This window comes from Musca domestica, unplaced genomic scaffold, assembly GCF_030504385.1.
Source record: "Musca domestica strain aabys unplaced genomic scaffold, Musca_domestica.polishedcontigs.V.1.1 25, whole genome shotgun sequence".
Lineage (NCBI taxonomy): Eukaryota > Metazoa > Arthropoda > Insecta > Diptera > Muscidae > Musca > Musca domestica.
Window position 1 is genome coordinate 11,728,860 of NW_026712277.1, and position 11,476 is coordinate 11,740,335.

At 36.2% G+C, this 11,476-nt stretch overlaps 3 protein-coding genes across 6 annotated transcripts; 1 reads left to right on the top strand and 2 right to left on the bottom strand.

Moving 5' to 3' along the window:
• Positions 1-239: 239 nt before the first annotated feature.
• On the top strand, positions 240-2,602 carry LOC131802926 (cytoplasmic phosphatidylinositol transfer protein 1-like). The gene is made up of 7 exons (XM_059123710.1): positions 240-493; positions 567-715; positions 779-867; positions 1,519-1,526; positions 1,587-1,658; positions 1,728-1,860; positions 1,934-2,602. Exons 1-7 carry the CDS (start codon positions 446-448, stop codon positions 2,293-2,295), a joined length of 861 nt encoding a protein of 286 aa, XP_058979693.1. The 5' UTR covers positions 240-445; the 3' UTR covers positions 2,296-2,602.
• Positions 2,603-2,701: 99 nt separating this feature from the next.
• Positions 2,702-6,222, bottom strand: LOC101895674 (protein singed wings 2). Its single transcript, XM_005186519.4, has 9 exons — positions 5,948-6,222; positions 4,374-4,493; positions 4,279-4,314; positions 4,042-4,210; positions 3,819-3,975; positions 3,613-3,755; positions 3,363-3,542; positions 3,150-3,308; positions 2,702-3,085 (listed from the first exon to the last, which is right to left on the bottom strand). The coding sequence occupies exons 1-9, from the start codon at positions 6,001-6,003 to the stop codon at positions 2,702-2,704; spliced, it is 1,404 nt and encodes a 467-aa protein (XP_005186576.2). The 5' UTR covers positions 6,004-6,222.
• Positions 6,223-6,342: 120 nt separating this feature from the next.
• LOC131802923 (uncharacterized) lies at positions 6,343-11,188 on the bottom strand. 4 transcript variants are annotated; one of them, XM_059123701.1, is made up of 6 exons: positions 11,007-11,188; positions 10,820-10,913; positions 9,599-9,833; positions 9,208-9,539; positions 7,565-9,143; positions 6,343-7,484 (listed from the first exon to the last, which is right to left on the bottom strand). In XM_059123701.1, exons 2-6 carry the CDS (start codon positions 10,894-10,896, stop codon positions 7,086-7,088), a joined length of 2,622 nt encoding a protein of 873 aa, XP_058979684.1. In that variant the 5' UTR covers positions 10,897-10,913; positions 11,007-11,188; the 3' UTR covers positions 6,343-7,085. The 4 variants fall into 4 exon arrangements, with proteins under 4 accessions (XP_058979684.1, XP_058979685.1, XP_058979683.1 ...); XM_059123702.1 differs by lacking the exon at positions 10,820-10,913; XM_059123700.1 differs by lacking the exons at positions 10,820-10,913; positions 11,007-11,188 and adding an exon at positions 9,931-10,325.
• Between the last annotated feature and the right edge of the window lie 288 nt (positions 11,189-11,476).

The window sequence follows — 11,476 nt, forward strand, 5'->3', positions numbered from 1 at the left end:
ACGTCATTCGGATGTTATTATAATTCGTGTTTTTAACCATTTTTACAAATTTAAATAATTTTTCATTCAACATTTCCAATTCCAAAATTGGTATGACAGTTCATTGTCCCAGCAGCTGTGTCGATGCGTCTACCTATATTCTTCTACCATGACGCTAAGCTGTTTTTAAACTGTTTACCACTGTAGCAGAATCTAAACAAATAAGAAAGTTCATAGTCGAGATGAACTCAGGGAACTGCGGAACGAGTTTATCGAACGAAGCGGATTTCGTTCCGATCGTTCCACTCTCGGAATAGTTCCTTTGAACTAGTTCGTTCCGGAACTACCCAACTCTAATCATCTCGTTTTTGGTGAAGAAGTTTCATCTGAGTGGTTTCCGTTTCGTAATATTTAATATTTCAGTAATTTAAGATTTTTTAACCAAATATAACAGACTTAAAGCGAAATGGTGTTGAAGGAATACAGAATTGCTATGCCGCTGTCGTGTGAAGAGGTATAAATCCTAATATCCACAGCAGTTCCAACAACTCTAAGACATTAACGTTTATTTACCTTTATTTGTTAAGTATCAAATTGGACAACTATATATGATAGCGCGGCACAGTTTGGAGCAGTCTGGCGATGGCGAAGGAGTAGAAATTATCACGAATGAAGCGTGTGAGGATGCTGAATATGGAAAGGGACAATACACTGAAAAGAGGATACACTTATCAAGGTTTGACTGGTTTTTCCTTACCCCTGTGCGTGTGAGTGACGGTATTTTTTTTTTCTTTTTTAGTCGTTTGCCATACTGGATACAAGCTATATGCCCCCGAGTTTTCTATGTCACAGAAAAGTCGTGGAACTTCTTTCCATTCACAAAGACAGGTGAGTGTAGTTTTGAGTTACCAATTGTTACTTATAATATATTGATTTATACTGATAACTAACAGTGTATCATCTAGATGTTTGCAAACACAGAAAATATAACTGACTTAAAAGGTCAATTGCAAATTAAACACATAAAAAAAAAAAACATAAACAAAAATGTTGACAGTGACACAATTTTAGTTTTTCACTGTGCGTATACGACCTGTTAAATGGACCTTGGACTTGGACCTCTGACGCAAAATAAAGCACCAAGTAAACATTTAGCACAATATAACTATTGAACCAAATATAGTCCTAAACTGTACCTAGTCTTACAAAGTTATTTCATTTTTTCTGCGCACATAGACAATTATTTGTGTACATATTATTGACATGGCAATTAGAAAGTATGGTATAATTGAATTGTTAATGTAAAAAATAAACTATAATTTCAAATTGGCCGACATGTATATAACGGTCAGCATATTGCAAACATATTAATCGAGACTTGTGTCTGCATACATGAATGAAACATAGTCGCATAAACTCGTAAGGAATATATACCTATAATTAATGTACCTATTCAATAAATAATAACACTAACTTATTTTTATTTTAATTTTTTTCTTAAATCTACTGTCAATTTATTACCAATTTTACGGAGTACAGAATATACGGTGAGTGTTATTGGTTAAAAATCTTCTGCAGTTATTCTTAATATTATCTTTGTGTTTTAGTGTTCCTTTATACCTAAGCTAAATGTTTTTATTAAAACCAAATATGAGGACAACAATGGAACTTCTGAAAATGTATGTAGCATCACAATAACCATTGCAGCAACAGCGTAATTAACACTTAAACTTTTTGCTGTATTCCAGTGTCTAAATTTATCCGAAGAAGACTTAAAGAGACGAGTTATTGATAATGTGGACATTGCCTTCGATGAATTGCCAAACAACAAACATTATAAAAAGGAAGAGGACCCCAAGTTTTTCAAATCAGTAAAGACAAGTACATTACAGTAATCTGTTACAAATTATACAATTCGTTATAATGATTATGTTCCCTTAACTATATCACACAGATCGAGGCGGTTTGGTGGAAGGATGGCGTGAAACGGACAAACCTATAATGTGTTCCTATAAATTAGTTGATGCTTCCTTCGAGGTATGGGGACTACAGACAAAAGTGGAAGACTTCATTCAGCGATCCATTCGCGACGTATTGCTGCTGGGACACAGGCAAGCCTTTGCCTGGATAGACGAATGGTTTGGCATGACTCTGGAAGATGTCCGCGAATATGAACGTAAAATTCAAGAGGAAACAAATAGAAAACTCCGGCAAAGCAATGGTCAAGATGAAGCGCCGGCAGAGGAAACGAACGAGCATGAATTAGATGAAGACAAAAAAGAAGAACACAGGGAAGAAAGTAAAGATAGCGTGTAAAAAAACAAACGAAGAAGATATATTCCTAGCATATGAAACATGAAACTTTATTACACCCAAAGAATATTTTTTTTAGATTCAATGTACTCAGGAAATGAAAAAATACCTATTGACGTAGAATAATTGTAGTCTGTGTTGTAAGTAATGAGCCTTCTTAAAAATGCAGCTCAAAATCCTAATTCAACTGCCCTTCTACATTACGCCGCTTAGAGATTAAATATGTGTATGTCAGTTAAGAAAAATGCATAGCGTATACAATGCACAAATTTACTTAAATAAAATGTATTTATTGATACCTAGAGATGTATTTCGTTACTGTTATCTGTATAAATAGTTTCAATGTTTTCACACCGCTGTGTGTCCCAGGAACTTTTCCTGTCTTTAAAATATGATTGGCGACTGTACATTATGGCAATTTCATCACAATCCAAGGTACTCGACCATAATTTTTGTAGTAATAGTAATCGTAACCCAACTTGCCTAATATTAGTAATATCAATGCGGCCAATAATCCATTGACCCAATCCAGGATATGAATTTTTGATTCGTCTTTTGGCTTGCAAACATCTTCGCGAGTAAGAGTCATCAGTCTGGACTTCTTCTCTTCCCCATCTTGTATGTATTTGCAGGTAATATTCCCCGAGTCCCTCATTATATCACCGTATTTTATAACAATCTCTCTAAAGCGCATAGCAAATTTACAGGAACAATGCCAAGGGTTCATACTCAACAATAAGAGATTGGCATTCGCATTATCTTCCAGGGCATTATCCAGGGCGTACACTGGTATCTGGAAATTAGAATAATGTCATTCCACGGATTCTAATATTCCTAAAATCCGATTCGATACTTACCTTCCTCATTTTATTATTTCTTAAACTGAGCAGGCGAAAATGTTCCAACCAATAGCCCCCTTCCAAAACATCTATGCTCTCGATTCTATTATTATCTAAATGCACATCGACAACATAGCGATAGTGAATGTTATTCCGCAACGGCGAGACATCTGAAATCTAATACAAACCCTGAATGGTAGAAGATTAGGTCTGCTATTTCTAACACCTTACCTTATTATTGTTTGCAAAGAACATGGTTGTGTTGGCCGGCAGATAAGCTGGTAATCGATTAAATCCTAAATGCGAACAATTTACTGTGTACAAAGGCATATGCGTTTTTGGAATTATGTGATGCATAATACACGAACAATTTTTCAGGTCTTCGTGGGACTGGCATGCATTCTTTAACGTCTTCGAAAGAGATGAAGGTGATGCAGTGCATAATGCTATAATTGCTAATCGGATGTTACAAAACCCTTACCACTTTATAGTGCATAACTGTCATTACATTTCTGTCTTTGAATTTGCGATCGCCACACGTTAATATTTGACGATCAGCTACATAACTTGCCCTCTCGGGTATTAGAAGCCACTTCAAATTCCTTGTACAGTTCCATGGGTTACCTTTAAAGCATGATATTGGCAATTTGAAAATTATCCATTGCCTTTCGCCATGTACATACTTACCGGACAGATATAGGCTTTCGAATGCCCTTGGTAGTAACAGCGGTGTATCGAGTTGTATCAATTTATTCCACCTTAAGTCGACAATTCTTAAGGGGTGTATTTTCTTAAAAGTCCTTTGTCCGATGTGCGATAAATTCGTCCAGGAAATATTTATCATCTGAAGTGAAAGACGTGTCCTCATCGGGGTTTATTATTTTTAATTCCATCTAAACAAACTATCTACCTGCAAATGAAACATTTCGGGGAAATCGATAATGTGTGCCATGCGACTGTACTCAATGGTCAACGACTTAATGCGTGGGAATGCCTGTAAATCGACAACTGGATTAAAATCTCGCTCCGGCCAACCACAAAATATTATGTCTTCCAGTCTGCCCCGATATTTCTGATCGCTATTAAGCAGGAGCGGATTTTTCTTAAAGAACACTACACATTATCCCAGAAATGTTATACTACTCACTTTATCGACTGCAAATTTTTCCAGTTACCGAAGCACCTGTAAAGAATCAGGATTGCAATTAAGTACATGAAGAGAGGGTCTTTACTAGAATCTACCTCAATGCTCCATATTTGTATTTTGTACAGTTTCCAGAAACCAATTCAGGGGATTGTTTCCAATCGAGGCAGGAAATGTTGTGTTGCTGATAGTGTGGCTGATAATCTCCATAGCAAAGTCTATACGGACATGGACATGTTAAAAATAGTTAGTAATTTGATTGAGGACAAGGCCTAAATTGTTGTTCTCTGTATTAATACCAGAAATTTGACATTTTTTCAGATGTGGGGTAGTTTCATTTGTGTTAGGGCTTCTTTTCCCTTATCAACTGTTCTTCAATTAGAGTGGTCTGGACATAATACTTCCGATAGGATTCTAATTGAATCAACTACTCCTCTTTGTAATGTCCATATAAAAATCTATTTTGATAATGCAAAGCGTTCAGCATTGCAATGTGTACACTTATTTTTCTGTAAACAAAATGGACTGGAAATAAAAGTGCTAATTTATCTACTAAAAATAACAAGTAAACATAAACACTCCGAGTTCACGATCCTAATCTTTACGACTTTCTTGACAAGTTTTCAGATTTCGTTTGCCACTCGTCGACAGTTTATTACCAAGTGCTACATTATGTTGTTCTTTAAGAAATCATGTACCTACGTACACATGTATATTTGATGAGCACAAAAGCTGCACGATGAAGCTACGTACTTCTTTTGTTGACCAAAAAAAACGTATTGGAACATTTATGAGTTTAGGGATTTGAAAAAAAAAAAACACAATAGATGAGTTTTCTTTTTTTTTATGGCGATGCTGAAGTAACATTTTGCGCAAGAAACAACAAACTTTTAATGGTACCGAACATCAAACAATTTTGGAATTTTAATGATGATGAGATACATACATACCAAAAAAAGAACATAATTTTTATTCCGGAAAACGATGGGTTTTATAAATTCGGCAGTTTTATGGTTTGTTTTCTCTTGCCTTACACATTGTTCTAATAAACGGAAAATCAATGCCACATTTGATGTGTTAATTCGGTCCATTCTGGATTTGTTATTAATAGAAAAGGTGCCCTTGAAAAACGTTCTCAGTGTGTATTGGAAATTTGCAAACTATAGTTTAATGCCCCCAGTGGCCACATCGGAAAAAACATATGAGGTTTTTTGTATTGTACTAAAGTGTTGTATTTTTGAAATTTCAAAATTGAATTGAAATGTGAAGAAAATCTGCGTCAGAAGAAGCCTTCTTAGTCCTCCAAATGAAATAAATATTTTGAATTTTCGCAATGTTCACAAATGCCAACCCCGCTTATCTTCAGAGTCTAAGCAAATAGTAATTTATACCAACACTAGACGCAGAAGCGTTCGAGTCGACTTGTATTGTGTACATTAATGACGACGTTTGATCCAAGTAATTAGGAAGACAATAAACTCATCAGAAAACGGTAAACATTTCTGGGCGTTTAAAAACTTGTGACGTTTTGCACAAACACATATGTTTTATTTTTGTTACATATCCATATTTGTTTATTTATATTAAACCGGGAGGGGAGACGAATTTTCGCTTAAGATATTTCCGTGTCCCAACCCATTAAAATGTTGAGGTTTAATCTGATCTTACGCACTTTGTCACTGAATATACGATCGCTAGAAAGACAATCACATATGGATTCCTTGGCATTTTACGTCAACGCGTTTCAGGTTGCTATTATTGTCCCAATTAGTTGTTGTCCTTCGTTGAAATGTCTCACAAATCCACAATCATTTTAAATAGGTAATTCAAAGTTGCCTGCCGTTGGCAAACTATCTTCACGTTCGCGTTTCTCTGGACGATTTTATCAGACTTCTGACCGCTTAACAGTTGAGATTTGAACGAAAAGCTTTTATTAACAATGTGAGGAGCTTTTTTTGGGACAATGAAGTGTTAATTTTCTGTTCAAATACCTCCGTCGCCCTTCTGGCAGCCGGCTGAAGAAGAAACCCCATTCGATGCGATCAAAGCTGAAGAAAACAAAACAACTTTTCAAACGATTGTTAATATTTTTATTTGTTGGGCTTGTTCTACAAAAACACACACTTGGTTATCAAATATCTTGGCTGTTTAGCATGCAGCTTCTTGTTGTGTACTTGCTAATACTAATTAGATTAGACCGTTTACAGGTTTTGCATGGAGAGATGTCATCGTGTGATAAAAAATGTTGCGACCATTACTCACTAAAGTGACAAGTAGAGCGAGATATAATATTAAATTATAAATAGCTACGTAGCAACTTATCCATTGAGAGCATAGTTGTAAAATTAAGTTTTAAATTGTACATTTTTCTAATCATTTTAAAGGGGAATAATTTTTCTACTGTTAAGAATGAGGAAATTCGACGTTTTTTTTTTTTTTTTAACCGAAACCAATATTTGTTACCGATGTTAGAGATCTCCGGGAGACAAATATTAACGTATGTATTGCAACACTTAGTCGAGTACATTATGGTTCGAAATACATAAGGGCCATTCAAGGCAGGATATTAAGCAGAAATTATAACAATAATACAGTAACAATAAACAATTTAACACAAAATATAGTTTTTCAAAAAACGGAATGTATGGTAAACACTAACTACAAATAATATTCTAGTGGTATGGTCTTTAGATTCCGTCGTCGTCTTCATCTTCTTCTTTATAAAATCTGATCTTAGAGTTATTAGTTAAAATCGACTTGAAATGTAATTTTCGTAAGAGAACGTTGAAGGGGCTGTACTATTAGCGCGTCTAAAATAGTATATATGAATGTTCCCGTTCCAGGCGTAATTTGGCTCTCATTGCCACATTTCCCATCGGATCGGAGGGCGGAGGAATTCCATTTATTTCACGAGCTGGTTCTTTGTAAAAAATTTCCGTTCGTCCCGACTTGTAACCATAGAACACCGTATCGTACGACCGCAAAACCAAATCGGTTATCTCTTCGTGATTTATCATATCACTGTGCATAGATTCAAGGGTGCTGATTTCAACAGGATTCCACGGACCGTTACGCTGCAGTGCGTCCCATTTAGAATCGATGCACATAAAACTATAGCTACCATCACGTTTTTCGCATTCAACATTTATATTCAGTGTCTGGCTGAGATGAGACTCCATATGGGGGAATTTGGACACACAAATGTCAAACTGAAATGTTTTGCACAGAGGTTAGACATGGAAAACGTATCAACAGAAAGACAAGTAATTACGGACAGGGTTATACTAACCAATTTATGTATGAGCTTAGATTGCTGCGAACATCCCTCTTCCATTACCAATACGAGAGTCATATTTTGCTGGCCGCATATGTATAGTTCGGCTTTTTGAAGACCGTCACCCTGAGTGATGGCGTTAGAAGAAATACTATCCAGGGCGTCAACAGCATCATCACATTTCAAGGAACTACGCCGGCCAATGCATTTAGATGTGTTTAATGGAGTTTGGATTTCAATATTGGCACCCGGAGTAGCATCCCATGCTGGACGTTCATCGTTCAAGGCTAAAACAGAAAGTTTGGCCATTAGTGGGGTCAAGGGTACGGCACCCAATTGCCTGCGTGGCGGAACTGATGCCGTATTTTCCGAAAAAGACTTCAATGGCAGGCTTAAAGCTTTCTTATCGAGTGGCGTTTTGACGCTACAATCCACAGAGGGATCTCGCTCTAGATTTAGATTTCGATCGGGTATGATATTTTGAGTCGGTTTCTTCAGCGATTCGTCTAGTTTTTTTAATTCATTGTCGAATTCCTTGAACTCTTCTATTAACTGGACAATTTCTGCATCCTGTTTAGCATCCTCGCTGGCCTCGCCCCATAACTTGTAATACTTTTCTAAAAACTCCTGGAACAAACTCCGGGAAATGGGTTGTCCGTTTACATTGAAAACCGGATTAGTTGGATCTGTTATTGTTTTAGATGTCTTATTATCATCGGAATTTTCGGAACTATCGTCATCTTCGTCACCGTTCTCGATGAAATCTGGAGAGGCGTCGCCGCCGTTCCGATTAACATCAGTCTTGAAACTTTGTGATATTTGTTTTAGAGAAATCTTTTTCGAAAATGTTTTCAACGAATCGTGAATATCCGTGAGGGAACTTCTTCTTTCTATTTTATTCGGATTGGAAATGAAGTTATGGAAAAACTTTTCAAAATCCTTCTTGAGCGAGTTTCTCTGATTGATATGTTGTACCGTGCTGTTGGTGTGCTCTGTTTTGCCGTTGGAATTGCACTCATCTTCGGGATTCGCACAAATTGACATTATATTGCCCACAGCCAATATCTTGTTCTCGGCCATGGGAGTGGAACACACGCTTGTTCGACCAATGTATTCCGGGTAAGAGTCATTTTCGTCAAAGTTAATCGATGATATACCCGACTCTGGTAATTCTTTGTTGGAATAATTTTTCACACGCAGCGGTAGGTGTGTGGGTCGGTTCACAATTGGCTTCGACCTGGGAGTTGGTTGACAGATCACTTCCTCATTTACATTTTCAGCCAGAGACAGCGTAGTATTTTCCTCAGGTATGTGCGTAAAAATAAGTGACTTGTCCCGTTTCATTTTTCGCTTGCTATATTGGAATGGCAACGCGCCCTGCCCAAGTTGGGTTGTTTGCAAATTTTGGGCCCGTTGAGCCTCTGCCTGCAGTTTTCGATATTGTTGGTTTTCTATATAAATTACTAGCATTGCGACTCCATTAGGTATGTGAAATTCCGTAGATGTTAACTGTTCCGCAGTTGTTCGTATGTGCAGTGGATCGGTAAGAATTATGTTTTTGGTGAGTGAATCGCTGAGTTGAGATGCTACAACCCTAAATGACGGAATCGTGAACTAAGTATTATAATGCTCATGTAGCAGCTGTACGATATACTTACTTATTATGGTACAGAATGGCACCACCCAACACTCCCTTTGTTTCTTGGCAGCACTGTAGTGTTTGTATTGCTTCCAAGAATATATTACTGGCTGTTTTCGGTATGCGCAGCTTGGGTATATTTTGGAAGACGTTTCCACTGTATTGGAGAATCGGAAGATATGTTTCGAATATGTGGTACAACTTCTCCGATAAGTTCTTATTTTGTGATTGCAGTGCAAATTGATCGTAAATGAGCTGCAAATCGCGGTGATAAAATTTCACGAGAGACGACAGCAAATCGGCACGATGTTGTAGAAGATAATCTGAAATATTTCGATCGGTACCCACGGCCTGAAAAGCCGAAAAATATGTTCATAATGCGGCAAAATGTGGAACAAAAAAATACGTACCAAGATAAATCGTCCGAACTCCTTAAAAACAAATTTCCCATTCTGCAAGGCGATAATCCGTGGTTTAAATAAACAGTCTTTTAGAAAATACGATGAGCCCATTAGCTGACCGCATAAAGCTACCTTTTGAGTATCAGAAACCCAACTGGGATGAAAGTACAATACTGCTTTTACAGGATCATCGGCTTCTTCCTTCAAGCATTCGGTGTCATAGACAAACACGATCATTGTTTCCCTACACACAAGTTGATATTTACATACATAGGTGACATTACTAAAATATTTTATTTGCAAAACCTTATGCTACACGTAATATACTTTGGACCAACAACCTCTGCTTATCCTGTATACTATTAATATTCAATGTATTTTCCGTGGCAGACCATCTTTTGGATTTTTCTCTTCTCCATCTCAACATATTTTTTCGTTATAAAATACAATCGAATGTTTGTTTATTTTTCTTTTTGTGTGTTATCTTTGCGTTCTGGTTTTGTATGGCAGGTTATTTTTTGTTTTTAAGATAATAAAGTATACCTTGCCACGTTACAGTGAAAGTGATCAAGAATCAACAAATTCATAACTGTCATAATATGCATGAATTGACTGTTTTAAACGCATTGTTTAGCATTTAGCATGCTTGAATTTGAAAGCAACTTAAATTAGTTAACTAGAGTAGTAAGTCAACGAACTAAAGCATGTAGACAAAAGACGGAACATTTCTCTTCAAAACATCCTCATACAACTCTAATATATTTGCATTCCAAATTAAGGAGTTAACATAAATTTTGGATATACTGTGGTCGGGTAAACAACATTTTGAGCCGGCAATTTGTAACGCCAATTTTGTAGAATATTTTAATTGTATTATGGCCTGTTTTTGAATGACGATTCTAAAGTGAACTCAAAGGAAACCACACATTCATCGTATGTTCAATCAAATTTTTAATTTTTATCTAATTTGAAAAATGTTCATGGAATGAGTCTTCTTCCGAGTTCACTTTTGAATTATTATTCAATACTGACTGAGGGGAACAGTTCCCATTTGCACATATTGTCCTTCAAGACCTGTGTATGGGCAGGCAGATTAAGAGGAACTCTTCCTCTCCAATTATCAATATAAAAAATCGTTAAAACTAATAAAATCTTTCGGGAAGCGTGCATTGATCTGGTTGTTAAAATCACAAAAATAAAGAGGAATAAAAATATATGATATCAATTAACCTCTTCTCATCATCCGTCAGCAATACGCTGCCCAATAAACTTAAAATTTCCTGATAAAAAGAATCAAAGAAAGGCATTGTGCAAAATAAATTATCTGCAAATAAAAATAATGATTAAACAAAAAAGGGAGGTGCATATAGTGGGGAGTGGCAAATAAACAGGACTAATAATACCAATTTGTTCTTACTTTGCCATGGTGACGAACGGGAGTCTGTGGCTCGCTCACAATTACTGAATCAATCCAACGATGATTTTCCAAAAATATTAATTTAATTATATTTATTTATTTTATTTATAAATAAAATCAGAGAATCCTTCAATGGATTCATTTGTGTATGCGTTGTGAGACAATGGCAAGATAAAGAAGATAAAGATAGAAATCAAAAGAAAAACAACAGAGATCTGAAGATCGAAATTGTCGTTCTCACGGTAAAGTGCTCTACCAATTAGCCCAAATCTAAACGTAGCCTCAAAGAGATTATTAATCTATTTGTTTGACTTTTTGATAGATGTTTTCACACATTTTACATTTGACAGCATCATAAAATTGCATGCGACTTGGCAGTGGCTGGATGATTCTTGTTCTACTAAAATAATAAATATTTTCTTCTGTAACACGGTTCCCTAACTAGTTAATGTGCTTATGTGGTATCACCT

What these genes read in the sequence shown, in the direction of transcription:
- LOC131802926 (XM_059123710.1), top strand. Translation starts at nt 446, where the DNA reads ATGGTGTTGAAGGAATACAGAATTGCTATGCCGCTGTCGTGTGAAGAG. An exon ending in TGCCGCTGTCGTGTGAAGAG is followed by an intron (nt 494 to 566) that starts GTATAAATCCTA and finishes TTATTTGTTAAG; the next exon opens with TATCAAATTGGACAACTATA. An exon ending in ACAATGGAACTTCTGAAAAT is followed by an intron (nt 1,659 to 1,727) that starts GTATGTAGCATC and finishes GCTGTATTCCAG; the next exon opens with TGTCTAAATTTATCCGAAGA.
- LOC101895674 (XM_005186519.4), bottom strand. Translation starts at nt 6,003, where the DNA reads ATGCCAAGGAATCCATATGTGATTGTCTTTCTAGCGATCGTATATTCA. An exon ending in TACAAATATGGAGCATTGAG is followed by an intron (nt 4,315 to 4,373) that starts GTAGATTCTAGT and finishes GATTCTTTACAG; the next exon opens with GTGCTTCGGTAACTGGAAAA. An exon ending in CGAAAGCCTATATCTGTCCG is followed by an intron (nt 3,756 to 3,818) that starts GTAAGTATGTAC and finishes CATGCTTTAAAG; the next exon opens with GTAACCCATGGAACTGTACA.
- LOC131802923 (XM_059123700.1), bottom strand. Translation starts at nt 10,016, where the DNA reads ATGTTGAGATGGAGAAGAGAAAAATCCAAAAGATGGTCTGCCACGGAA. An exon ending in AGTTCGGACGATTTATCTTG is followed by an intron (nt 9,540 to 9,598) that starts GTACGTATTTTT and finishes TCGGCTTTTCAG; the next exon opens with GCCGTGGGTACCGATCGAAA. An exon ending in CTAAGCTCATACATAAATTG is followed by an intron (nt 7,485 to 7,564) that starts GTTAGTATAACC and finishes AAAACATTTCAG; the next exon opens with TTTGACATTTGTGTGTCCAA.